The sequence below is a fragment of the Natator depressus genome, chromosome 4 (genome assembly GCF_965152275.1).
Source record: "Natator depressus isolate rNatDep1 chromosome 4, rNatDep2.hap1, whole genome shotgun sequence".
Lineage (NCBI taxonomy): Eukaryota > Metazoa > Chordata > Testudines > Cheloniidae > Natator > Natator depressus.
The window spans coordinates 130,678,618-130,704,517 of record NC_134237.1 but is presented as its reverse complement, the minus strand read 5'-3'; the positions used below and the strand labels follow the sequence as shown (position 1 = coordinate 130,704,517).

The 25,900-nt window shown below is 44.7% G+C and overlaps 2 protein-coding genes across 2 annotated transcripts; both read right to left on the bottom strand.

Moving 5' to 3' along the window:
• Nucleotides 1-16,638: 16,638 nt before the first annotated feature.
• Nucleotides 16,639-18,373, bottom strand: LOC141986990 (uncharacterized). The gene is made up of 5 exons (XM_074952077.1): nucleotides 18,324-18,373; nucleotides 18,158-18,215; nucleotides 17,495-17,599; nucleotides 16,685-17,358; nucleotides 16,639-16,647 (listed from the first exon to the last, which is right to left on the bottom strand). Exons 2-5 carry the CDS (start codon nucleotides 18,198-18,200, stop codon nucleotides 16,639-16,641), a joined length of 831 nt encoding a protein of 276 aa, XP_074808178.1. The 5' UTR covers nucleotides 18,201-18,215; nucleotides 18,324-18,373.
• A 367-nt stretch (nucleotides 18,374-18,740) lies between these two features.
• On the bottom strand, nucleotides 18,741-25,177 carry LOC141986989 (uncharacterized). The gene is made up of 3 exons (XM_074952076.1): nucleotides 25,138-25,177; nucleotides 20,164-20,402; nucleotides 18,741-20,032 (listed from the first exon to the last, which is right to left on the bottom strand). The coding sequence occupies exons 1-3, from the start codon at nucleotides 25,175-25,177 to the stop codon at nucleotides 19,346-19,348; spliced, it is 966 nt and encodes a 321-aa protein (XP_074808177.1). The 3' UTR covers nucleotides 18,741-19,345.
• Between the last annotated feature and the right edge of the window lie 723 nt (nucleotides 25,178-25,900).

Here is a 25,900-nt window from a genome sequence, read left to right as displayed (position 1 = left end):
GTAGATCTAAAGCTTGTCTCTTTCAGAACAGAAGTTGGTCCAATACAAGGTCTCACCCAGCTTGTGTGTGTCATATTCTGGGACGAACCTGGCCACAACGACACTGCAAACAATATATAACCTTCTTCTTTTCAGCCTTGTTATTCTGCTATTGACAAAGGTGTGCTTGTAACAAAGGGAGAGCATGGTTTCATGGTCTTTGAGGTTTAACCCACCAGCTCTGAGTTTGACTATGGGCAAATGGTGGGTGTAACATCTCTTTCTCCAGTTTCTGCACCTGCAAAATGTGTATAACTACATTCTATTATCGCAGAGCAGATGGTGAAAATAAATGAATATTTGTATTCTGCTGTGAGTTCCTGAGGAAAGATTCTTAAAGTGTCATGTACTATGAGTATTATGAGCTACCCAGTAAAAATAATCATAAAGTAAGATAAGGTGCATTAGTGTATTGCTTTTGAGTATGCCAGTGTGTGTCTCCTTGTGTTTTTTTGTCACCAAAAATTGAAACCATTGATATTTCTCTAAAGCTTGAAAGAGTAGCACAATTCACATTCAGAAGTCCTTTTAGAGCTAGAGTATTTAGAGGCTTTAATGTACACCTTCAGCTGACTAGTACTATGACAGACTAGCTAGCATTGATGGGATCCAGCCATCACTCACCAGAGCAGTCTTGCTTTTGGGGACCTCTTCCCTCTGCAGTACATTTATTCCCCTTATGCGACAGTATCACTACCAAAAGCTGCAGCATCTCTTGAGGATGCAACACCATGTAGTCTATTAATTCATGGTGATAAATTGCATGTTAGCCCCTTTCATTTGGAGATCTCAGAGCTTCATGAATATTGGTAAGTATTTTATTACCCCATTATTATACATAATCAAGCTGAGGAACAGACAAGTTACTTGCTCAAGATCACACACCGACATGGTAGCAGGGTTTTAATTTCAAGATCAGACTGACAAAGCCTTGCTAAGCCCAAGCCTTGCTTAGGGCATGATCCAGCTGCGTCTGGAACCAATAGAAGGTTTTCCATTAGCCTCACAGCCACACGGCAATTAAAAACTTGTGGCTGGCCTGTGTTAGGATATAGATATTCAGGCCTGTCTGTAAAGGCCTATACTCTAATTTAGGTGTATTCTTATCACTTAGCTAGTTCTAGAGGTATAAAAGAGAGAATCAAAATCACTGTCTGACTGTACAAGGCCTTTTCTCACTGTGACAGTCTGAGGCCCTGTTCTTAGGCTAAGGCCTCTGGCTAAGCAGCAGAGGCAGCCATAAGCTGGGAAGCGACCGGTCACATCCTCACATTCCAAACTAGTCACATTGAAATCAGGTGCTATTGGGCTGTTAGGCATTATCAGGACAGGATTGTATTCCTATCATCTCCAGAGAAAGGGAAGTGCCTAGAAGATGTAAAAGGAAACTTAGTTTGATAGCATCCTGTCTGGCAAGAACTCACTTATCAATAGCTGGGATGTGAAATCCCCATTTCTGTGTTGTTCTATCATTGTAGTCCCCATTTCCCTATTGTTTGTATAATCTTTGTCTGGTTCTGTGATTGTTTCTGTCTGCTGTATAATTAATTTTGCTGGATGTAAGCTAATTAAGGTGGTGGGATATAATTGGTTAAATAATCATGTTACAATATGTTGGGATTGGTTAGTTAAATTTCAGTAAAATGATTGGTTAAAGTATAGCTAAGCAGAACTCAAGTTTTACTATATAGTCTGCAGTCAATCGGGGAAATGGGAACAGGGAATGGGGGTGGGGAAATTGGAATCATGTTTTGCTAAGGGGGGGAATGGGAACAGGGGCACACGTAAGGCTCTGTGGTGTCAGAGCTGGGAAGAGGGACACTAAGGAAGGAAACTGGAATCATGCTTGCTGGAAGTTCACCCCAATAAACACTGAATTGTTTGCACCTTTGGAGTTCAGGTATTGTTGCTCTCTGTTCATGCGAGAAGGACCAGGGAAGTAAGTGGGTGAAGGAATAAGCCCCCTAACAGCCTATGCCAGCTGACCTGGCCTAAGGGGCTGTTTAATTGAAGTGTAGACATCTGGGCTAGGGCTGGAGACTGGGCGAGGAGTCCCAGAGCTCAGGCTCCCCCTTGATCCCCAATTGCAATTAAAACAGCCCCTTAGCCCACACATGGGCCAGCCAGGGCGTTATTAATTGCAGTGTAGGCATAGCCAAAAAGAGTTGGATCAAACCCAGAGATTTTTAGGTCCTGGTTCCATTCAGCACAGCTCAGTAATGCTAGATTGGCAAAATAATTGGTTTTTCAGATCCATGAAATCACAATGAATAAAGCTGTCATGAGTAGAGCATTGTTTATCTTGATTACTAAAAACCAAAGTGCACATACAATATATTTTAACCTGTACTTTAACTTTGTGAGAAACTTTTTATCTTGGTGTGCTGTGACTGTCTAATGGTTTGATATCACTATCTGAATTTCAAACTGAAACTACATCTAACTCCAGCAACTTCTTCTCACTCACTTGTTGAAATCTGCATTTATATTGCTAATCAGTTAGTCACAGTTCTGGAAAAAAAGCTAATGAGAGGGAAGATTATTTCCTACTACTTACCTGTTTTTCCAGATATTATTTACCATAATAGGCCAGAAGATAAGAGCTCCAAAATAACAAAACTTCTGCATAATCTCCAATGCAAGGAATATTTTCCCCTCACAGAAAGCAGAATAGTATAAGAACTTTCTCCTTTTATTGTTTATGCTTTGTGTATATTGGCATTGGGTGAAACAAGAAAAGTGTTTCATATTCTCTGTTCTAATGGCCCTGAAATTGACATTCAACAGCCATACATAAGCAATTAAAGTTTCATCCATCTCCAGATACTTTCAAGACAGGTGTATCCTAGACAAACCATGTAACTTTCTCAAACGAGCAATTCACACACTATATCATCTTCAGGATGTTTGATGTTTGGGCAACTCTGTCATAGGTTAGGAGCCCTATTGAACCATTGTGTTATAAGTTGTCTTCTAGATAGAGTGAAAGCACTACCTCTCAAGCTGTGGTCTTGTCAACTAAGCAAAGTTGTGCACATCTGGTGCTTTGGTGGGAGACTGCCAAGAAAAACAAACAGTGATGGCTGTTATTCAGTAGAGGGCAACTGTTAGAGCACAATGCTGGGGGAACTGTGTTGATGGAGGTCTTTTGGAAAAGACATAAAAGCAAGGTCCTGACCCACTCTGGTTATCAATCCCAAAGCGGATCTTGTGGAAAAATTGGGGGGGGGGAGAATTACCCTTGATGTTAAAAAACCCCCCACCATCGCACCAGTTAAGGTAACTAAATCCTGTCTTTCTAAATTCCTCTGAAGTTTCATATGCATAGGGTTTTTTTTCATTTTGTGTTAGAATGTTTCTTTTGTTCTGTTTTGTGCTGTTAGAGCTGCATGTTCCGTCTCAGAAGTGGCTGGATACTATTAATGGTTATTGTATTAAGAACTAGGAGCTCAACACCTTTCCATGTGCTTTGTGCTGCTTCTGAACAGCTAAGGAGTCCCCCTGAGGCACAGCATTCCCTCTGTGGTGAAAATGTGTCTCCAGTGTAAAGGATGACTGGACTAGAAATCAAAATGATCTTGACAAACTGGAGAAATGGCATGAAAGAAACAGGATGAAATTCAAAGTACTACACTTAGGAAGAAATAATCAATTGCATAAACAAAATAGGAAATGAGTGCCTAGGAAGGAGTACTGCAGAAAAGGATCTGGGAGTTGTGGCTAACAAACTAAATATGAATCAACAATGTAATACTGTTGCCAAAAAAGAAAACATCATTCTGGGATGTATTAGAAGTGTCTGTAAACAAGTCACAAAGAATATTCTTCCATTCTACTCCGCTGTGATATGGCCTCAATCAGAGTATTGTGTCCAGTTCTGGGCATCACATTTTGGGAAAGATGTGGACAAACAGGAGAAAGTCCAGAGTTCAGCAGCAAAAATAGCTAATGGTCTAGACCATGTGACCTAGGAGGAAAGATGGGAAACAAATGGGTTTGTTTTAATCTGGAGAACAGAAAACGGGGCTGGGAGGAGGGGGGGCAGTCTTCAGTATGTAAAAGGTTGCTGTAAAGAGGATGGTGATGAATTGTTCTTCTTACACACCAAGGACAGGACAAGAAATCGTCTTAAATTGCAGCAAGGGAGATTTAAGTTAGGAAGATTTTTTTCTAATGTCTAACTGTAAGGGTAGTAAAGCACTGGAACAAATTACCTAGGAAGGTTGTGGAATCTCCATCATTGGAGGTTTTTAAGAACAAGTTAGAAAAACAGCTGTCAGGGATGGTCTAGATAATACTTAGTCCTGCCTTAGTGCAGCTTACTGGACTAGATGCCCTATCAAGGTCCCTTCCAGTCCTACATTTCTATGATTCTATGAGGTTGCAGTGCCCTGTGTGCTAGGAATCCCTATCTGCTGCAATGGGACTTTGAGATATAGGCAGATTAATGTCATTTATAGCAGTCTCTAGATCTTTGGGTTAGAGGCTGGGTGGCCACTGGCTAGCCCCATGGTCAGGGAGCCAAAACAGGACAACTTTTAGGTCTCCTCACAGATGCTCTGAATATTTAAGCTGCAGCAGCTGAAGAATCAGTACCTTGCATGTAAAGCTGGCAAAATGCCTATAAATGTAAGATAAGCTACAGATATACATACAGATATGTAACTGTGGTAGTTGGATTGTCAGAAGCTTCCCTGTCTACATTTATTTTTGATTCAGAATAAATGTAATCCCGACTCACAGACTCAGAGTGCCATGCCAATTATTTAAAACCACAAAACCAAAATGCAATGCAGTTGGCTCATCCTTCTACTAAGCTGCACATCACAATTGTATATGCCACCCCTGGTCATTGGTCTGGATCTCAATCCATCTGCCCTTCTTTCAAAGATCACTTGAAGCAAATAGCCCCTGCAGCATATAAGGGGCCTCGCTTGCTTAATTGACCAGTGTTTCAAGTAGGTTAGACAACCAGATCAAAGAGGCCAACAAAAGAGACTGTTCACCTACTTGACCACCTCAAATGGCACCCCAGGAGAAGGCCAATAAACTTCAGACCCTGAACAATAAGTGGCAGGAGCCAGAGTTTTCCATTAACCACTTCTGAGGCCGCAGTGACAAATCTCTTTGAACACTCCAGCTTAAGGCAACTGAACTGGTCAGCAGTGATTTTAATCGTTGTCCGATGAGGACAATTGAAGGGATACGTCTTCCCTGACATGGCCCTCCGTCATCACAAATAATAGTTGCTGCCCTTGATTAACATTGTGCTGCTTAATTTCCCACACATCCCCTGGATCATGGAAGTAGTATAAGGGCCCTACCATCAATCAAACCCTGACCCCGCCCCTTGACCCCTTAGCCCGCCCCCTTGACCCCTCAGCCCCGCCCCTTGACCTCTTAGCCCCACCCACCGACCTCTACCAATCAGGCCGGCCCGAGAGCAGATTTGACCAAAATAGGGCAGGTTCTGGGATGGGGTGAACCACCCAGAAGAGGGGCGTATGACCCCTCTGCCAATCAGAGCGCAGCACCATCACCCCATAAGGCCCAGCGTCGGGCAGAAGAGGCTGTCTTTTACCAAGAGCGCGTGTTTTAGAAATCGTGGAAACATGGACTCCTTCACCACCCCCGTGAGAACTTCGGACTTTGTTTTAGCCCCGAAGGCCTTTGGACTTGTATGGAGAAAGCGCTACATCAGCGAGAGTTCTGAGGAGGGCCCTTTGGCCCAGCCGTTGATGGACACACCGGAAACCGACCCCGAAACCCGGCTGCTTGTGAGGCCCCACGATGAGCGTGATGGCCTCTTGTTGTCCACCCCCCGAGAGGTGGAAGGTGATCACGGCTTGGGGGAGTTACGGGCGGACAAGGTGAATGAAAAAGACGTGGCTCAGGTAAATGAATGTTTAAGAAGTGACGGTCGGGGTGGGGGTGTGTAATGGGGGTGGGGTGGGGGGCTAGGAACCAGGGATTGTGTAAATCAAAAACCAAGCAGTGGTGTGCTTACGCTGTTTCTTTTTTGAAAAAAAAAATCTCTCAACAGCTCGATGATGCCTTTCTGGAGGCCTTTGAGAACTTACACATCGGTAGCCCTGTGGGAGTAAATGTATCATGCGTCAGCTGTTTTTGCTCATGTCTGAGACACAGATCTCAAGAGGAAAAGGACAAAATGGAAGAATGAACCAGCACAGACACCCTCATGTTAGGAGTCATGGCGTCCATTTTTACAGGCGGTTGTAAAAGGTTGTGTTAAACCAGGCGATTAATAAAACTTATTTAAACGTGTTAATATGAATGTTGTCCCCCACCCACACTTGTGTTAGTAAAAGATGGTACCAGTAACAGTCATGTCTCCACAGGCGGCTCTTTTAAAGAAAATATATTACACCCCCGGGGAAGTTGGGAGCTTTGGCGGGGTGAACCCTCTTTTTCAAGTGGCCAAAAAGCATAGTAAAACTTTAAATAGAAGACAAGTAACAGCTTGGCTTTCAGACCAGGATGCTTATACTTTACACAAACCGGCTCGAATACGTTTTAAAAGAAACAAGACCATTGTTTCAGATGTGGATGCGCAATGGCAGGCAGATTTGGTGGATATGCACCAGTTCTCCAAACAGAACAGCAATTTTAAGTACATCTTAACAGTGGTAGACATTCTATCCAAATATGCCTGGGCCTTAGGCCTAAGGGACAAGACGAGTGGTGAGGTATGCAAGGCCTTTAAAGCTATTTTTAGCGAAGGGCGTGTGCCTCAAAAATTACAAACCAATCGGGGGAAAGAATTTTTAAACAAACCCTTAAGCAGATTGTTAAAACGGCATGGCATTCACCATTTTGTTACTAATAATGAAGTCAAAGCAGGGGTTGTGGAGCGGTTTAACAGAACTTTAAAAACTAGGATGTGGAGATATTTTACAGCCCATAACACCTTTCGCTACATCGATGTGTTACCTGACTTTATAAAGAGTTACAACCAGAGCTTTCACAGAACTATACATACCAGACCCGCTGATGTTAACCCTTCAAATTCTCTGAAGGTATGGAAAATGGTTTATGGAGATGATTTTAAAATAAAACCGGTTGTTGCCCCTTTTCGAAAAGGCGACCACGTGAGACTATCTAAAACCAAAGGAGCTTTTGAAAAAGGTTATGAACAGACATTTACCGATGAGATATTCATAGTGGATGAAGCCTTAACCAGGGGTCACAGACCTGTATACCGATTAAAAGACTACGAGGGTGAGACAGTTACTGGATCTTTTTACCTTGAAGAATTACAAAAAGTAAACCCCAAACGAGACAGGATTTACAGGGTTGAAAAAGTTCTAGCGGAGAAAGGAAAAGGGAGAAAAAAGCAACTACTGGTAAAATGGTTGGGGTGGCCTGATAAGTTTAACAGCTGGGTGAAAGCTTCTCAACTCTGTGACATTTAGACGCAAACAACAAACAAACAAAAGTTATTCCTCCCCGCAAAGTCAGAGAAGATGAGCGACGGCGGGTTTTACATTACTTTGCCCAGCAACGCCAGCGCTGCAGTTTTTCCCCAAAACACCAGCTCGAACTTTACAATACGGCTAATTAAGCCCTTGGATCTCCGGGGTGCCTGGGAGGTGGGGTTAGTGGAAATACAATACCCGCACAGCTGGAACACTATCAACGAAGACACCCCTTTTGAAGTCACCTTTGGAGATATGGCATGGAGTTTCATCCTACGACGAGGTTATTACGCGTCCATACCCGAATTACTGGATCATATGAACAGTATCATAGCTCGTCACCCCGGACCGCCTGAGATGGTCATGAACTATGACCCTGTGGGTAGAAAAATTAGACTTAAATCCGCCGCTTTTACTTATATGTTTTCTACCAGCGGGGAGCTAGCTAACATTCTGGGCTTGGGCCCCAAACACAGCGTCCAAAAATTCCCTTTCTCGGCAGACATTACAGGGGGTTTTAATTCCTTGTATCTGTACACGGATATCGTAGAACATCAGTTTGTGGGGGATTTTTCTGTTCCCCTGTTACGTTGTGTCCCCGTCCAAGGAAGGAACAACGAGTTTGTCACCATCACCTACGATAAACCTCATTACGTCCCTATCAGTAAACACCACATCGACACAATTACCATTGAAATAAAGACAGATCAGAACAAAAGCGTCTCATTTCGCTTTGGCAAGGTGATCATCAAGCTACACCTGCGCCCCCGGAGAGAGCGAGTTTTCTAAAAAAGCAAAACAGTATTATGGCGATCCTAAAAAATTACGGCGACCCCAACGTCTACAGAAACTATTACAAAGCCCAGGCGGGATACGCCCTTCCCGGATATCATGGGGCCCCCGTGATGTATGGGGCAGGCGTGGGTGGAATATTCCGTAGCCTCTTTCGAAAAGCCGTACCGCTTTTGAGGAGGGGGCTAGAGATTATTAAACCCCACGTAAAAACCACCGCTCAAAACATAGCTAAAGACGTGGTAGGTCACGTCTCCCGCGCTGTTCTGGAGAAGGTGGGGAACACAGCTTCACAGGAAGGATCGGGGCTGATGTACATTAAAAGGAGGAAGAAGAGAAAGAGAAATGCGTCATACCCGCGACGCGCAGGTCCCCCGAAACCCTTTAAAAGAAGGGCTTTGACCCGCAGGGTCGGCCATAAGCGAAAGTCCAAGAGGAAGCCTGGGCGAAAGAGGAAACACTCGCCGGCTGATACGAGAGATATATTTTAATCAACATGGCTTTCGTTCACTGCGGGTCTGAAGAATGCACCAAATCTGAACTAGACTTGTTCCAAATAGCCCCTACGCAGACCAGCATTGAGAAAAGCATCTACATCGAGGTGCCACCTCTGTCGGCCGTTACGGAGTCTGCCCCCATTGACTTCTTTATAGCAGGGAATGGCGTAGATTATATGGATTTAAACAACACACTGCTGTACCTGTGTTGCAAGATTGTAAAAGGAGACAGAAATGAACTCAACGCGGGTGCCGAGGTGGGCCTGGTGAATTACCCAGTGGCCTCTATTTTTAGTCAGCTGGATGTCACGCTCGGAGACCGTCTTGTAAGCCAAAGCAACAACTGTTACCCTTACAGGGCCTTTATAGAATCGGTGCTCAATTACAGCAACGACACCCTCGCCACGCAATTTTCCGCTGGCCTCTTTTACAAAGACACTGCCGGACAACAGGAAGACACAGACTTGGATGGCGAGAATCTAGGGTTTGTGAGGCGTGCAAAGCTGACCGCTCAAAGCAGAACAGTAGAGCTTCTGGGTCATCTACACAGCGACCTGTTTTTTCAAGAAAAACTATTGTTGAACGGAGTGGATGTGAAAATTAAACTGACGCGCAGTAAAGATCCTTTCTGTTTAATGGGCAGCGGAACCGAAGGCTTTAAACTGCGCATTCTATCAGCATCCCTTTTTGTGAAGAAAGTACGTGTGGCCCCGAGCGTTCGTCTGGGGCATGCCGAGGCCCTGCTTACCGCTAATGCCAAATACCCCGTGGACCATGTGGGAATGAAAGTGTTTAGCATCCCTGCGGGCAGCAGGGTCAGTAACCAGGAGAACCTGTTCTTGGGACAGTTGCCCAAAATGCTTGTCCTGGGGTTCGTGGATAACGATGCCTTTAGCGGAAGTTACGCTAAAAATCCCTTTCATTTTAAGCATTACGATATTAATTTTGTGGCCTTGTATGTGGATGGTGAGCAGATACCGACCAAGCCTCTGCAACCAGACTTCGAGGCAGGACGCTGCGTGAGAGAATACATGAATCTGGTACAGACGGCCGGTAAACACATGAAAGATCGTTCTCTGTTAATCGACCGTGAGGAGTTTGCACAGGGTTACACCATGTTTGCCTTTGACCTGTCCCCCGACCAGGAATGCGCCGATCACTATTCCCTGATTAAAACCGGGAACCTGAGAGCAGAAATTCGTTTTGGGAAGGCTTTAACCATTACCGTCAATATGATCGTGTATGGGGTTTTTGACAACGTCATAGAGATAAATCAGAGGAGAAATGTTCTGTTTGACTACATGTGAACATGGACACCGTGCAGCTCTCACGTGTCTTATCAACAGACCCTTACACGAAAAAGAATTTCTTAGACGTGTTTCCCTGCGATTGGCTCCCTGGCGGCAAGCTGTCTCAGAGACCCCTAGGTTTGGTGGTCAACACACATCCACACAGCCGACCGGGTGAACACTGGCTTGCCGTGTATCTGGTGGAGCGTAACCTTGGAGAGTTTTTTGACTCATACGGGCATCCCCCGAACAGTGTGTTCTTTCCTAAAAGCATTATGAAATTTTTAAACAAAAATGCCACAGACGTGTTTCACAACAGACAATTACAAGACCCCAGCTCCGTTGCCTGCGGCTATCACTGCATGTTTTTCTTACACCATCGTAGCAAGGGTTTATCTTTTGACCGGATTTTAAAATTGTATTCTAATGACTTAGTGCAAAACAACCGGATGGTGATGAATTTTGTAAAAAATAAATTTAAATACTTGGCCATGCCTAGCCTTGCTCAAAGCATGTTTCAACAAGCCCAGACATGCGTATCTTGCAACGATTTTCATAGTCATGTTACCCAATAAAGCACCCCAGGTGGGGAGTTTAAAGACAATCGATGTTTGGCGTGGTTTTTTTTAAAAAAAAACAAAACACAATGACCCAATTCAGAAATGTTTTATTTAAAGCAAAACATTACCAGTTTTAAAAAAAAAATGGAACGTGAAAAAGATCACAAACTGAGCCATTCGGCTCTTTTAGCCAATTTTCGTTTTTTAGATGGCAAAAAAGGGGTCACTGTTTCTTGGTCCACACCGGTGTCGGCGATTGAGGCCTTGAGGCGTTCCAAAAGATCTCTGTTGGTCGCGTTGCCCATGATGGAAGATGGCATGTTCAGTTCCGCCATGGCATTCATAAACACATCCCATCCTTTAGGTACATGTCTGCTAGGAACAGAGCGCGTCTGGGTGACGGCCCTGACTAAGTCGAGCATGTTAGAACCATTAACCACAGAGCCTTTGTACACAAAAGACCCTTTATCGGTCCATGAAGAAATGTTTTTATCTTGGCTCAGCTTATTTAGCAATACTGATGCATTTTTCTTATAACGCTTATTCACGTTATCCAACACCTCCTGAGCAACAGAGTCTGAGGTCTTTGGTGTTTCGGAGGGTTTGGCAGTCACACTCTGTTCCTGTTCTGGTAGAAACAGACTTAGTTTTCCTTTGTCCACATCGCTCTGCTTCACGTACGTTAGGTACCTTTGAAGCACGGTGCTGTAAAGTTTAGCCTTTTCATATTCACCTAAGTCAGTTCTTTGAAGAACAGATTTCATTTCAGCATCCAGTAAGCGAGTTGCAGTCGTTCTGATATTTTCCTCTGCCGGAGGGGGAGCACTTAATTGCTCCAACTGCCGGCTGGGCACCAGGTACATTTTTTCTGCATACTCCATTATCGATTAGTTAAAAGCCCCGTTATCAGAGGGATAGCAAAACTTAACAGGGGTCCTATAAACCCCCCAGACTGCTTCACCAGATGCTTCTTTCTTTTAAGTGAAACCCTTTTATTACACAAAGTTTTTATAAGCGTGTGTTTCTTTTTCAGCACACGCACTTGCTTCGGTGTTAAAGGTACGTTTCCTTTTAAGGTGTTGAGCGCTATTTCTGAGATGGCTGCTACTAGATCGTCAGAGGCCGAGCACAGTATAGCCCTCCTTTGCTGTGGGGACGATTTGCTAAGTAATTTTAAAAGGCCCAGGTTTCTTTTCACGCAGCTAGACATGTTTTCAGTCAGCAACCCCGGCTGCTAAAAAGGGACCTGCCAATAATTCATCTCTTTTTATACAGGGCTGTTGTTCTTTTTAAAGTATAAACTGCCGGCCAGTCTGGAGGGAAAAGACCAGTTCTTAGCCTATAAGCTTCTGGTGTGGAAGCATTTAAATCCACCACCAGGTAGCCATAAGGCCTTTTGGTAGCATCCTCAAAAGCTTCTAGAAAGAACTGAGCTTTGCCGGGGTACATTTGCCGAGCGAGTGTAGCAATTTGTAATCTGTCCCTGGGGTTTTTGAACAGAACCATGTATTTTGTGTTTAGGTTAATAGTGCGACTCTTTTTTCCCTGGCAAAATACGTTCTGAACTATATACATAATGCTCAGGTTCCTGTGATGCACGTACTTGGTAAAGGCTTTCTCGATTTCATCGCTTTCACAAGCGGAGTTCATCAGATCGTCTATGATAATCATGTTCACTTTATTGGTAGGAAACAAACGGTCATTGTCAAAAGCATCAGGCAGACCCTCCACAAAATTGATAAAGGGGTATTTACAGAGCAGTTCTTTATACAAGGGTTGCCAACAACTGTAACACCACACAATATTCTCAGGCGTAACAGACAATGTTTGTTTGGCATTATCCAATACATTTTTTATAAAGTAACTTTTCCCGCAGTTGCTAGGCCCCGCGAGAATTGCAGAAAAGGGGTGTCTCCACCTCGTATCCATTTTTCAAAAACCGTAGGGCAGGGTTTTAAACCCTTCTCCTAGGACCCTCTTGTTGTAAACGACTTTCTGTGTTTTTTTAAGGGTTTTTGTCTCTATTTGCCACTGATTTTTGTTTCTTACAATAGAGGGTTGCTGCACCTCTATCTTTTTTGAGGGGTTCTCTCGCAGACCCGTGCAATAGTCCAGGACTAGATCTTTCAAACTGTCAAAGTTGATCTTTTCACAGTTTGCTACGTTCAGGGTAATACCTTTGACCTTCATACAAGCCTTTCCTCCCGACAGTTTGTACCCGTATGTTTTTGGGCCTGCCGACACAAACTCGGTGATGTGTTGATCTGGTGGGATCTCGCTCGTGAGGTCCCCTAAATAATCCCCCAGAGGGGGATTCCAGGCCCCCTCCCTTTTCACAAATATCACAGAGTCAGTGTCGTGGTACAGGCACCGCTCTTGCAATCCGTCTAGGAGGTTGTATAGTTCTAAGCGGGCATAAGCGGTGGTGAAACAGGCTATGAAAACATTGGTATTGCCAGAGACAGAATAACGGTCTTTTGCGTGCTTCCAAGATACGCACGCTGTTTCATCGTCGATAAACTCACAGGATGAAACCTCGTAGTTGGGGGAAAATAGGTACTGAAAGAGTTCGTCAGGGTCTCTCACGATGCTGGTATTGGGTAGGTTGGTTCTTTGGCCGAATTTACCCCACAGAGAATTTAAAAACAGTTTAGCAATTTGGCGTTTAGCGGGGTTTAGCCTGATCTCGTGTCGGCGTAAAAGCACGCCTTCTTTCTGGTAGAAATCGTTAACATACTTATTTTGTTTGTCTTCGTCTGTGCATCAGCTGGGATACCCTGAAGCCTCTTGTTTCTGGCGGAGGTGTAATTTTATGTACTCCGAAAAGAGTTTATCAGATTTTTCATTAAAATGCCAGATTTCATAGATTTTAGCCACCACGTACCCCTTCGCTATGGCTGCATTCAATTCCACAGTGCACCAAGTCCCCAGGATGGCCCTCTCCTCGTCAGTGTGGGTGCACGTCTCCCGCTGCACGGTTTCCGCGCAGGTTCGGCATAGCGGGAACATAAGCTTGCCGCCCACTCTGACAGGTAACAATGGGAAAAAGAGGCCTCGTGGGGGGTACACTTTAACTTTTGCAATTCCAAAATAATTTGCAAGGGGTCCAAATTTGTCATAAACTATATCGGGGTGCCCGATAGGGTAGTCTTTCGTTTTGTTTACAAAAGGGTACAAGCTGGTAAAATCATAATAGTGGATTTCTCCCCGGGCTTAGGTTTATAATATAGACGGATGGCGTTCGTCCTCCCCCCAAAAAGAGCATCCCTAGGCATGAGAGGCTGGGGTAACTGGGCTCGGTTTAAAAAGCTCGCAAGCTCCCTGTCTGTTTCTTTCATCACCACCCACTCGTGCTCCCAAAGAGTCCTCACTACAAAACCAAGCCGTTTTAGATAGTCGGTCTTGAGCTGCGTCTTGTAATAAAGAAACCCAAAAGTTGTCCCCGTCATAGGATTTTGTGCTTTTTCACAATGACAGGCGACACAGCCGTGAAAAAAACACCCATTAAACTCAAAGGCTATGTGTACCCCGTCAATATTGGCATAACCGTCTAAAAAGTAGGGGCCTACCTGTAGTTCCCCACCCTGTAAAGCGTGCCATATTTGTATATGTTCTTTTTGAGAGATATACAACAGCCACTGGATAGATGGGGTCGAATATCTCTTTTTCTGTCTGTGATAGTTGTCTGGAGGGAGAAGAGCTACCGTGTTAGGCTCCAAAAACATAAACCTGTACATAGCCATGCAGACGGATGCCAGCGTTATGTACCAGAACGGATCTATACACAGTTTTATCTCAGTGAATTTACCGGGTTCTCTCTCTACTAGATCGACCTTCTCCGTCATATTCATAATTTATTTTCTGTATAGGATACAAGCCTGTCTCAAAATTTTTACATCCTGCTGGCAGTAATACGCAAGCTCTTTCTGCAGGTCAAAAGTCTCAGAGCTGTGGTCTTGATACCAGTCGAGAAACTCTGCTTTTTCCCTGGGCATCATGCTTTCTACACCGTAGTGCTCCACACCGGGCATAGGCCCCACATAATTTTGATTTTCTAAAGTGTTAAAAAAATGTGGAAAATACCCTTTGCAACCTTCAAACCCCATCGCCTGTGGGAGCTTGCTAAGCTTCATGGGCAAGAAGTTTAAAGAGTCTATAAAACGAATGCCAAGGGCCTTAACTTCCACACACATTAGTTTACTGCCCTGAGTGATCAGTTCTATGCACATCTTTTCCTTCAGTAACTGTCTAACGCAGAAATACGCATCATAACCTTTGGAATTGTGTGCTAGGAACGTGTAGTCCCGGAACTCTTTGCCAATAAAGGTCTTAACAAACATAGAAAGACATTCGTCACCCTTAAATTCCCAGGATTTTTCTGGCTTTAGGGACATTGCAAAAATATAATTGGGAGTGTGCAACCCAGTCTCCTGCATGCATTCAAAATCATAAAAAATATACTTTTCTGATGATTCAGGCTTTCTAAGGCTGTCCATAAAACAGAGGTGAATGTCTACATCTCCAACGATCAAACCCTGACACTGCTTACAGCGCCTCCCTTTACACCTGTGCTGCTTGTCCACGTACGCCTGACACTTACCGCACAAAGTTTTAGACAGGCATTCAACTTGGTTTTTTGACGCACAGTTGACATGTCTGTCTAAACACTCTTTGGACCGACAATACAGTTTACAGCTAGGACACCTCAGCTGCACACCCATGTTGTCAGAGCATGTTGCGCTCAAGCAGAGACGGCAACGATACCTGCAAGAATGGTCGTGACTGTACACCGTGTGGCAAAACTCACAGTAATTTTTTGCTCCGAACAACTTTTTCACATCCAGAACCCCATAGTAATGTTCATTGTGCAACAGGATGAAATAAGTCTTAGGGTACACGGGGCCCCCCGTTTTAAAAAAACCCCAGCCACCTTTCACCGCATACAGCACCACCTGTATGTTAACTCCTAAATGCTGTTCAAACTTTGCTACATCAGTGAGCATAACCTTTTTTTGATCTGACCACCCCAGTTTCTCGTGCAACTTTCTCGCCTCTGCTAACAATTCTGCATCTGTAGGTTTATGACCGGCCATGACAGCCAAGAGCCCTCCCGCAAAACATAGATTGGTACCGGTGTAAGTCAGGTCTACTAAACATTGTCTCTTTTTATGAATAATCTGACTACTAAGGATAGAATTTAAAACTCTTCGAGCGCCCCCACCCCTATTTTTTACAACTGTCACAACAAGGCGCAACGTCCCATCGAAATGCAATTCTCTATTGCTCTGAAGCAGCTTTGAGGTCTGGTTCAAGAAATCCTCAGCGGACAGCTCATCCCTAGTTCTTCTGACTGAAAACAAAGGGTTAGTTAAACGACGGCTCTCTAAACGTAACTGTACGTAATCATCAGGGCCTACCCTACCATTAACATCATCAAGAACTAGCTGTATCCCTCTGTGTATGGCTTCAACAGCCTGTTGAGCTGAATTTATTTGCTCAAGATGGACAAAACGAAACTCCTCACAATACACCGACCCCCCAAATCTAGGTAATTCACGTTGCCAACTTCTCACTCTCTCCATATACACCTCTGCATTTTCAGGGTTACTTGGGGGTTCCTCTACGGAACCATCAGTGGCATCTTCTACATCCGATACTAATTGAGAGTCAGACTCTGAGATGCCTCCGTGAGGGGCATTGGGAGTCGATGGGCCTCCGTCTAGAGAGCACTCTGGGGAATTTTCTAAACCAGAGTCTGATTTCGCCTCCCCATTTTCAGACATGCCAGTTTGAGAGCCTCTGGTAGGGGGCATCTCTTTTTGTTTTTTTTCCCTCATTACCTCTTTAGCCCTTTTTAAAATTTTTACAGCGACCCTGGCCTGGAATTTTTTGGCAGCCATCTGTTTATCCCCCAAGCGCCGTCCGCCCTTTTGTTTACACACGAGCTGATGTGCACCCTTGAGGGTACCCCTTTCCACACCTAGTCATGCCTGATCAGAGCCACCCTTTCCAGCCCCCCTTTCTTTTAGGCCCCCTGAGGATTCAGCGTCCATCAGTTTTCTGAACAAAGCGTCGTATTTTTTCCAAATCTTTTTAGAATGCCGTAGTTTTAGACTCCCCGAAGATACAGCGTCCATCAGTTTTCTGAATGAAGCATCAAACTCTTCCCAAATACTAGAATATGGGGGATCTTTGTCAGTCCTTAGTTTTTTATTCACAACCCCTAGAGTGCCTGCTCTGGGTTTGTGAATGTGTGTGTTTCTGCACACATTCAGAGCCCCTAGAGTGCCTACTCTGGGTTTGTGAATGTGGACGTTTTCGCTCACAGTTTTCTCAGGGCTTGGTGCGGCGGTGGCCACTGAGGAACTGGAGTTGTGTTTGCATGGTTGCAATACCTTGGCATCGCAGGTGTTTTCAATCCTTGGTTTTTTATTCACAATCCCTAGAGCGCCTGTTCCGGGTTTGTGAATGTGGGCGTTTTCGCTCACAGTTTTCTCAGGGCTTGGCGTGGCGGTGGCCGCTGAGGAACTGGAGTTGTCTTTGCATGGATGTTTTTTACCAGAGTGTTTTGTTTTGTCCTTGGGTTTGACGTAAATGAGGTTTGGACTGGGCTGATGCTTCATCTGCACTCTTGTGCTGTTTTGCGTTGATAAAGGTCTCAAAGCAGATTCCTGGTTCTTTGGTGGTTCTCGGGGAGGGGTCCTTGTAGCTCCCACTACAGCCTTGTCAGAAGGGCTGCATATGCCTGCTTGGGGCAGGAGGGGGGAAAAAAAGCATTTTACAAAAATGTAACTTTGCCAGCTTTCTCACCCACACCTATGTATGTACTTAAAATACAAAACCTCATAAATTAACCAGACTAATAAGCAAAATATATTTACCCGGCTTCATCCATCCATCTGTCACTGATACTTGTGAATTTTTCTTTTCAATTGTCTCTTTCCTTTTTCTTTTGAGCATTTTTACCCGCTCAAGTTTTGACCGTGCTGTAAAGCAAACAACATTCTAATAAAACACATGAAACTGTCTAGTAAACTTTAAAATAAAATAAAATAATATCCATTAGAGTGTTTTTTCTATTTAAAAAAGTCATAGCTTTAAAACAAAATAATCCATTTCAGGCTGTACAACAATCACAGGTTTTGAGTTTATTTCTACCACTTTGAAAACAACCCCCACAAATATATATATATATATATATTTTTAAAATACATCTCATTTTGCAAAGTAAAAACCCTGCTAATTGGAAACACACCATCACCATCAGTTTGTAGACATATACTTTTTAAAAACCGCCTTTGTTTTACACACACACACACACACACACACACAGAGTTTAAAACACTGTTTGCAACAAAATACTTTTCAATAAACCCACATGCTTTTAAAAAGATCCCTGGTTGTTCTGGCCCCCGCCCTGCCCCAGCCATGTGTGCTTGGGGTCTTTGGGGTAAGAAAAACAAGCCAAAATGTTAGTTAGTATTATTCAACCTATGTAATACCTGAAGTTATTAAGCACAACTACAGTTAAAAATGGTTTTTACCTTGGCCTGGTGATGAACTGCAACTTAAAGTTACTGGCTCCATGCTAAACAGATCACACTGCAATACAGATATGCACCATTATTTACTAAGATAGCATGGCCAAAAAATGGCATTATATAATATATATATATTTTCAGAGTTAAAAAAAAAAACCAGGGAACATACCTCCACTTGCAGCCCAGCAGCAATTCAAGAGAGTTTCTGTTGAAAGAGACAGTCTCCAAGCTACCTGAGGTTTTGTTGTTTTTTTTTTACACCATCCTAACTCTTTTGTTTCAAAATAGTTAGCAGGTTGATTGGATCACCCCTCCCTAGCATTCCCTTTTGTGATCGGGGGTGGGGAATAAGTTTTTCTGCACAATTGGGCTGCTTTTCTTTTTTAAGTTCAAATACTTTTTGTTCCCCCCACCCTGTAGGGCCTTCTTACAGTAACCATTTCAAGTGAGGGGCCCTTTGCAGCTATCAATGAATGTCTTGGGGCTTGTTTTTGTTTTTAAAAACATGTTCTTTCATGCTTAAAGTTTGGTGGAACGGGGGGGTGATTTCTAGAAAAAGTGCCCCGTGGCCTTCAACCAACTCCTGGGCCATATTTAGACTGGCCTATAGCGTTCCACCAACTCCAGGGGTTATATTTAAACTGCCCAATAGCATCTGCAAACTCCTGAGGTTTTATTTCATTTCATATTAATCAGAACTCACCATCCTCACCCACCCACCTCCCTTACTATGGGTGCACCCCCATCAAAATTAACCCTATGGCAACAAGGGTGAGTAATCACAGTCACCCTGGCTATTCAGTGAGGGGGGGGGGGGTTAAACCCGTTCAGTTCAACAGAATAAGTCAACTCTATTGTACTCAACCACATGTCTGAACCATCCCCGTTTGTTTTATTGTAAACACATTTTTAGGGTATTTTTCCCCCTCCCACAACATACATTTCAGCTTTTTTTTTTTTTTTTGCTGTAAATGGGTCTCTCTTACACAAAAGACACAAGAGCTAGGTTCTCACAAACAATTTTTTTTATTTAAAAGACATACAGCTCCTTCAAAACAAACCAAGATGCTCCATTAAAAAAAGAAAGAAAGAAAAAAAGACTTTAAGCTCCCTTAAGGGCCAGAGACCTTTTAACAGAAATACAAATAGTCACAAAGCCCTTTTCAATAGATTTTTTTTTTAAATTTACAGCTACCAAGTTTTATATCGCATGTTTGGCACCTCACCATTTTCTAACTTAATCCTTTTAGATTTCTTACAAATAGCCTTTTTCTTAAGCAGGGTTCTGTAACTTTTTGTGCGGACCAGACGGTCAATATAACGCTCTAAGCAGGCATCTTCCGGTTTGGTCATTTTCTTTAAAACATGGTCAGGGTCTCCACTGAATTGCACAGCATTTATCAAGGTCACCCCTTGTGCTAAATGTTCTTGGGTTAGGCATAGACATTGCATAGCATAACCTATGGCAATCACAGTGTTTAATAAGCTTTCCAAACACAGCTCAGCACACAGGCCCCGGAGCTTGCAGTTTATATCCACTGAAGTCCAAGTCACACAGTCATGGTGCCGCTGGCCTGGTGCATCTATGACACAGCCCTCACAATCTTCAAAAAGCTTTTCCCTAAGACAGTGATTAAGAACAGAATAAACAGCAACGCGTACAATAGTCTGCATGACTTTGTTACGCTCACGACGTGGCACTGGCTCAGTCAGTTCCATGCCAAGCCTCCTCCTAAACTCCTCATAGCCGTCATCCTCGGAGTCCTCTTCAACATTTTGTATTGGCGTTGAGCAAAAACAAGGTGGGCCCGGTTCATCTTCGCTGCTTGGTGCAACGCTGTCTAGAGTCTCCGGGTCCTCTAGAAAGGCATCATTGAGCTGTTGAGAGATTTTTTTCAAAAAAGAAACAGCGTAAGGACCCCACTGCTCGGTTTTTGATTTACACAATCCCTGGTTCCTAGCCCCGTTACAACCCCATCCCGACCGTCACTTCTTAAGCATTCATTTACCTGAGCGTTCATCTTGTCCACTAGTGACTTCCCCGAGCTGCGATCACCTTCCTCCTCCCGGGGGGTGGCCAACAAGAGGCCATCACGCTCATCGTGGGGCCCCACAAGCGGCTGGGTTTCAGGGTCCGGGGTATCCATCAATGGCTGGGCCAAAGGGCTCCCCTGAATTGCCCCCTCCTCCTCCTCGGAACTGTCGCTGATGTAGCGCTTTCTCCGCGGTTTGTTGAAGGCCCTCGGGGCTAAAACAAAGTCCAAAGTTCTCACGGGGGTGGTGCAGGAGTCCATGTTTCCACGATTTCTAAAACACGCGCTCTTGGTAAAAGACAGCCTCTTCTGCCCGACGCTGGGCCTTATGGGGTGATGGTGCTGCGCTCTGATTGGCAGAGGGGTCATACGCCCCTCTTCTGGGTGGTTCACCCCATCCCAGAACCTGCCCTATTTTGGTCAAATCTGCTCTCGGGCCGGCCTGATTGGTAGAGGTTGGTGGGAGGAGTTGTTAGAGGGGTCACACGAATCATTTCCGGACGGGTCACCCCGCCCCCGGAACTCATCCTAATTGGTCAAATCTCCTCTTGGTCCTATCGGAACAAAACCCCTCCTGATTGGTAGCGGGGTGGGGGGAGGAGTTGTTAGAGGGGTCACAAGACCCACTTCCAGAGAGGACACCCCCACCCCGGAACTCGCCCTGATTGGTCAAAGCTCCTCTCTGGGAGGTCCTACGGGGCAAAACCCATCCTGATTGGTGGGGGGGGGGGAGGAGTTGTTAGAGGGGTCACAAGACCCACTTCCGGAGAGGACACCCCCCTCCGGAACTCGCCCTGATTGGTCAAAGCTCCTCTTGGGGGGGAAGTCCTACGGGGCGAAACCCATCCTGATTGGTAGAGGGCAGTGGGAGGAGTTGTTAGAGGGTTCACATGACATACCTTGCTTCCGGTCACGTGGCAGCCTTGACCCTGGAAGTAATACCCCATGGGGCAGGACTTCCGGTGGGGGGGGGGCAGAGGTCAAGGGGTGGGGTTAAAGGGGTCAAGGGGTGGGGTGGGTGTCACATGACACACCTTGCTTCCGGTCATGTGGCAGCCTTGACCCCGGAAGTAATAACCCGTGGGGCGGGACTTCCGGTGGGTGGGGCTAAGAGGTCAAGGGGCGGGGCTGAGGGGTCAAGGGGGCGGGGCTAAGGGGTCAAGGGGCGGGGTCAGGGTTTGATTGATGGTAGGGCCCTTATACTACTCATGGAGTTGAACACGCTGGAAGCTGAAGTGCCCCTATTTTTGTTCCTTTTATTCGGTTTCATAATAGGCATAAGGTCAGACTGGAAAAGGGAACATATGATCACTTGCTTCCATAATTTTCTGTCTCCTACTAAATAGGAAGCTAAAGGAGGATGATCTTACTTTCTCATTATGCCCTAGAAAAATATCCTGCTATGATCAAGCATTCAAACACAGGAAACACCAAAGTTAAAGTTACAAGCACACCAATAATTCTCTCACCTTGCGAGTGTACACTGCAGTACTGCCTTTTATTACGTGGTCACATACAATTTCTCAAATACTACATTATTCTTATAATAATTAAGGTCTTGTTTTTACCACCTAAATGCTTGTGTAGCATTTTGTTTGTTTTTTGCATTCTCAAACTAATTTCATAATTATGGCCCATGCTATCTTTGACTCATGGGGAAAACAATAAAATCTTGGTACCTAAACTTAGAAATCTCAGCCCAGTTCCACAAAGGTATTCAGATTCCTGTGCTCCAGATTTATATGCCTAAATCCCAGTTCTAGGCATTACTGTTACACATAAAACTGCATGTCTGACTAGCCTTAGGGGCACCTAAACTCAGCACCTAAATTTCTCCTGTAAGTTTGTTAGGTGCCTATGCTTCTGCATCTGGAGATGCACACTGCTGCCTTGCTCTAGGCATCTAGATGCCACACTTAGGCCAATATGATCCATAAACCAAGGGAAGATAGGAGATCCTCTGCCTCTCATGCCCGTTTAGGCATACTTGACAAACCAGATCAGGGAGGAGACGGACCTTCCTCAATCTTTAGCCGAGTGGTTGGGGTACTCATCTGGGCTGTGAGAGATCACTAGTTCAGTTCCTGTCTCCCAGCTATACCCCATGAGGAGAAGGGTTTTGAATCAGGAACTCCTGTATTATGGGATATTCTGATATGGGTCACGCTCCATCTCTCCTGTTGAAGTTTTCACTTAAGATATTTGAATAATTAAATATTAACGAGGCCAGAGAGAATCACTATAATCTGATGGGTAGGGCACTTACCTTAAGGCTCTCACTATATGACACAATTTAGCTTTATGTTTGATCATGTGGAAGAAGTTATCATGCATGTGCTGCTTGTTGAGAAGTTTGTGCTCTATCAAAGAAAGCTATTAAAAACCATTTCTCCTTAAGGTATTTAGAGCTGGTTAGAAACGTGGCTCTTCAGCCACCCCCCCCCACACACAATTTTGACTTATCAAAAGCAGAGTTTTCTATTTAAAAGATTAACAAAAAAATTGAGGAGACCTAATTGCAAGGTGAGCAAGATTTTGTGACAATTTTTCAGTGGAACATTTTCCCAACCAAACAGTGTTTTATGGAAATAGAAATCTTCCAGCTTTTCCCAGAGGGGTTATGGAATTTTCTATCGAAAAAAAATAGACCCTAAATTATAATGTTTTGTTTCCATGTTATTCTTCATATCCTGATGTGCTTTTGAGGTGCCTCTGCAGAGATGTAGTTTTAGTTCCTTCATGCCTCTGTTCTCCCCTATGGGCCTTGCTCCCTGGACAATCACTCATGATACACTTTGTTCTTTACCTGTGGCTAAGCTGCCATGGTTCATCATCGGATGAAACATTTTTGCATTTCTAAATAGATTTTTTTCTGAACATTTTTGTTCCACAAAAAAGTTATTGACTTTTTGTTCCATTTTGGGACTAACAGAATTGTGAAAGTATCTGATTCCCTTGCAGCAGAAATTCTGTTTTTTTTTTAAATCAGCTCTATCCTTGAACTATTTGAGTAATACATTCAAGTTTGTACACAGCTTTCAGAACACTGTTTCTGATAGTAGAAATGTCCTCTTTCTGAGATTAATTATTCCATAATTAGTTTCCGGTCTCATCTCAGTCTTAACCTGTTTCTAATACATCAAATCCATCTCTTTGTATCATAGAATCCTAGAATATCAGGATTGGAAGGGACCTCAGGAGGTCATCTAGTCCAGCCCCCTGCTCAAAGCAGGACCAATCCCCAACTAAATCATCCCAGACAGGGCTTTGTCAAGCCTGACCTTTAAACCCTCTACGGAAGTAGATTCCAAAACCTCCCTAGGTAATGTATTCCAGTGCTTCACCATCCTCCTAGTGAAAAAGTTTTTCCCTAACATCCAACCTAAACCTCCCCCACTGCAACTTGAGACCATTACTCCTTGTTCCATCATCTGCTACCACTGAGAACAGTCTGGAGCCATCCTCTTTGGAACCCCCCCTTCAGGTAGTTGAAAGCAGCTATCAAATCCTCCCTCATTCTTCTTTTCTGCAGACTAAACAATCCCAGTGCCCTCAGCCTCTCCTCATAAGTCATGTGTTCCAGCCCCCTAATCATTCTTGTTGCCCTCCGCTGGACTCCTTCCACTTTTTCCACATCCTTCTTGTAGGCCCAAAACTGGACACAGTACTCCAGATGAGGCCTCACCAATGTCAAATAGAGGGGAATGATCAGGTCCCTTGATCTTCTGGCAATGCCCCTACTTATACAACCCAAAATGCCATTAGCCTTCTTGGCAAAGAAGGGCACACTGTTGACTCATATCCAGCTTCTCATCCACTGTAACCCCTATCTTTAATGTGTGTCCTTCAACACATTTAAATAAAGCTTCTTACTTCCCTCCACCTCCATTCATTCTCCCTGGAGCTTATTGATTGTACTAGAGCATGAAGCCACCATGTAAGTTAAGTATTATCCATTTTAGCTTCAGTCTGATTCAGTCAAATACTTAGATACTGTAACAGGGCTCCGCTCACTACACTGGCTCCTCCTTCTGGCCATCTTAGGGATTACTCTGCAGGTTGGTACACCCTCTCTCAATGGTGCCTTGCCTGCTGTCACTTCTGCTTCTGGACCCATGTCATTCCAAGGATCACAGCATCCTCTTCATGACACAGCCCTTTGGCTATGTCATGATATGTCTCCCCCCCAATTCCAGGGGCCCTGCAGTCAATTTTTCCCAGTGGAGACTGCAACTAATTGTCTGGTCACTTCCCCAGTGGTGAGTGGAGGAGACCCCTGTTCACCCACTACGCCAGGTGGGCTAACCCAAGGACCTTGTAGATGGAAGCCATGGGCTGTGTCGCCTATAACTCCTCAGTACATTTTCCTGGGCCACTTCTCCACAGCCCCAGCACCTTCTTCGCCCTTACCTCAGGGCCTCAGCATGAGAGTCTTAGCAGCCAGCCAAGAACTCTCTCTTGTTCCTCTGTTCCTGCCCAGTGCTGTTCTGTCCAGGCTACTAGCTTCCTTCCTCAAGGGTCCCTCTCGGCCATAGGCATAACATGGCCCTATCCCAGATGCCGGCATCCTGGAACTCATGCCTTTCTTCCTCTCTTGCTCTTTTCAACTTCTAGTGACCTCTTCATGCAGGTTCTTGAAGATGAACAGTTGCTGCTCAGCTAGCTGTGACAAATAGGCCTGTATGTACTACTGTGCCTCTCCCTGTCTCCATTGGGTTTCGAGAACCTGCAGCAGCAGGGCCTGGAGCCACCATTGCTGTTTGTCAGCCCCTTTCTGCTGGGGTACTGACCCTGGAATCTAGCCTAGGATGGCACAAGAATCCTCAACAAAGAAGGTCTCTGCATATCCTGGCTCCATTGTCTCCACCTTCAGGGTCTTTGAAATCGCTGTGATGGACAATTGTCTCCACAGTCCTCTATCTTCCCCTTATATCAGAGGTGACCCTGTACCCACATTCTCCATCAAAGGTGACTGGGCTCCACTCGCCATGCTGGTATCTCCTGCTGGTTGTCTTGGGGATTAGCTCTACAAGTTGATACACCCTTTCCCAATGGTGCCTCACCCACTATCAATTCTACTCCTGGACCCACATCACTCCAAGGACCACAGCATCCTTTTCAGGACACAGTCCTCCAGCCAGGTCATAATCCATGCTCCTCCCTTCTAGGAGCTCTGCTGTTAGCTGTCCAGCCACTTCCCCCAGTGGCAACTTCATCAAATTGTCTGGCCACTTCCCCAGTGGTGAGTGGGGGAAGGAGAAGACAGACATGACCAGGCCAACCTATTACTCCACATCTGGCCAAGGGAAATCACATACATTCCCTCAAACCCCTCAGCACATTTCCCTGGGCCACTTCCCCAGCACCTTTTTCACCCTTACTTCAGCATGCTTTTCCTAGCAGCCAGCCATATCCTCTTACTCCCCTATCCCTGCCTAGCACTACTCTGTCCAGGGTACTGACTTCCTTCTGCCTACAAGGCACCCAGGGCTTCCTCTTTGAGCTCTAGAGAGTAACTAACCCTGCTCTGCCCTACAGCTCTGCTTATATGGGCATGCCAGACCCTGATTGGCTGATCTTCACTGCCCCTCTCCTATTGGCTGCTTCTGACGCAGCCTCCCTAGGGCTCTATTAACCCCTTCCAGGCAAATGTGGGACTAACGCCCCATCACAAATACCAAACAAAGAAATACATTACACACGGATGTAATAT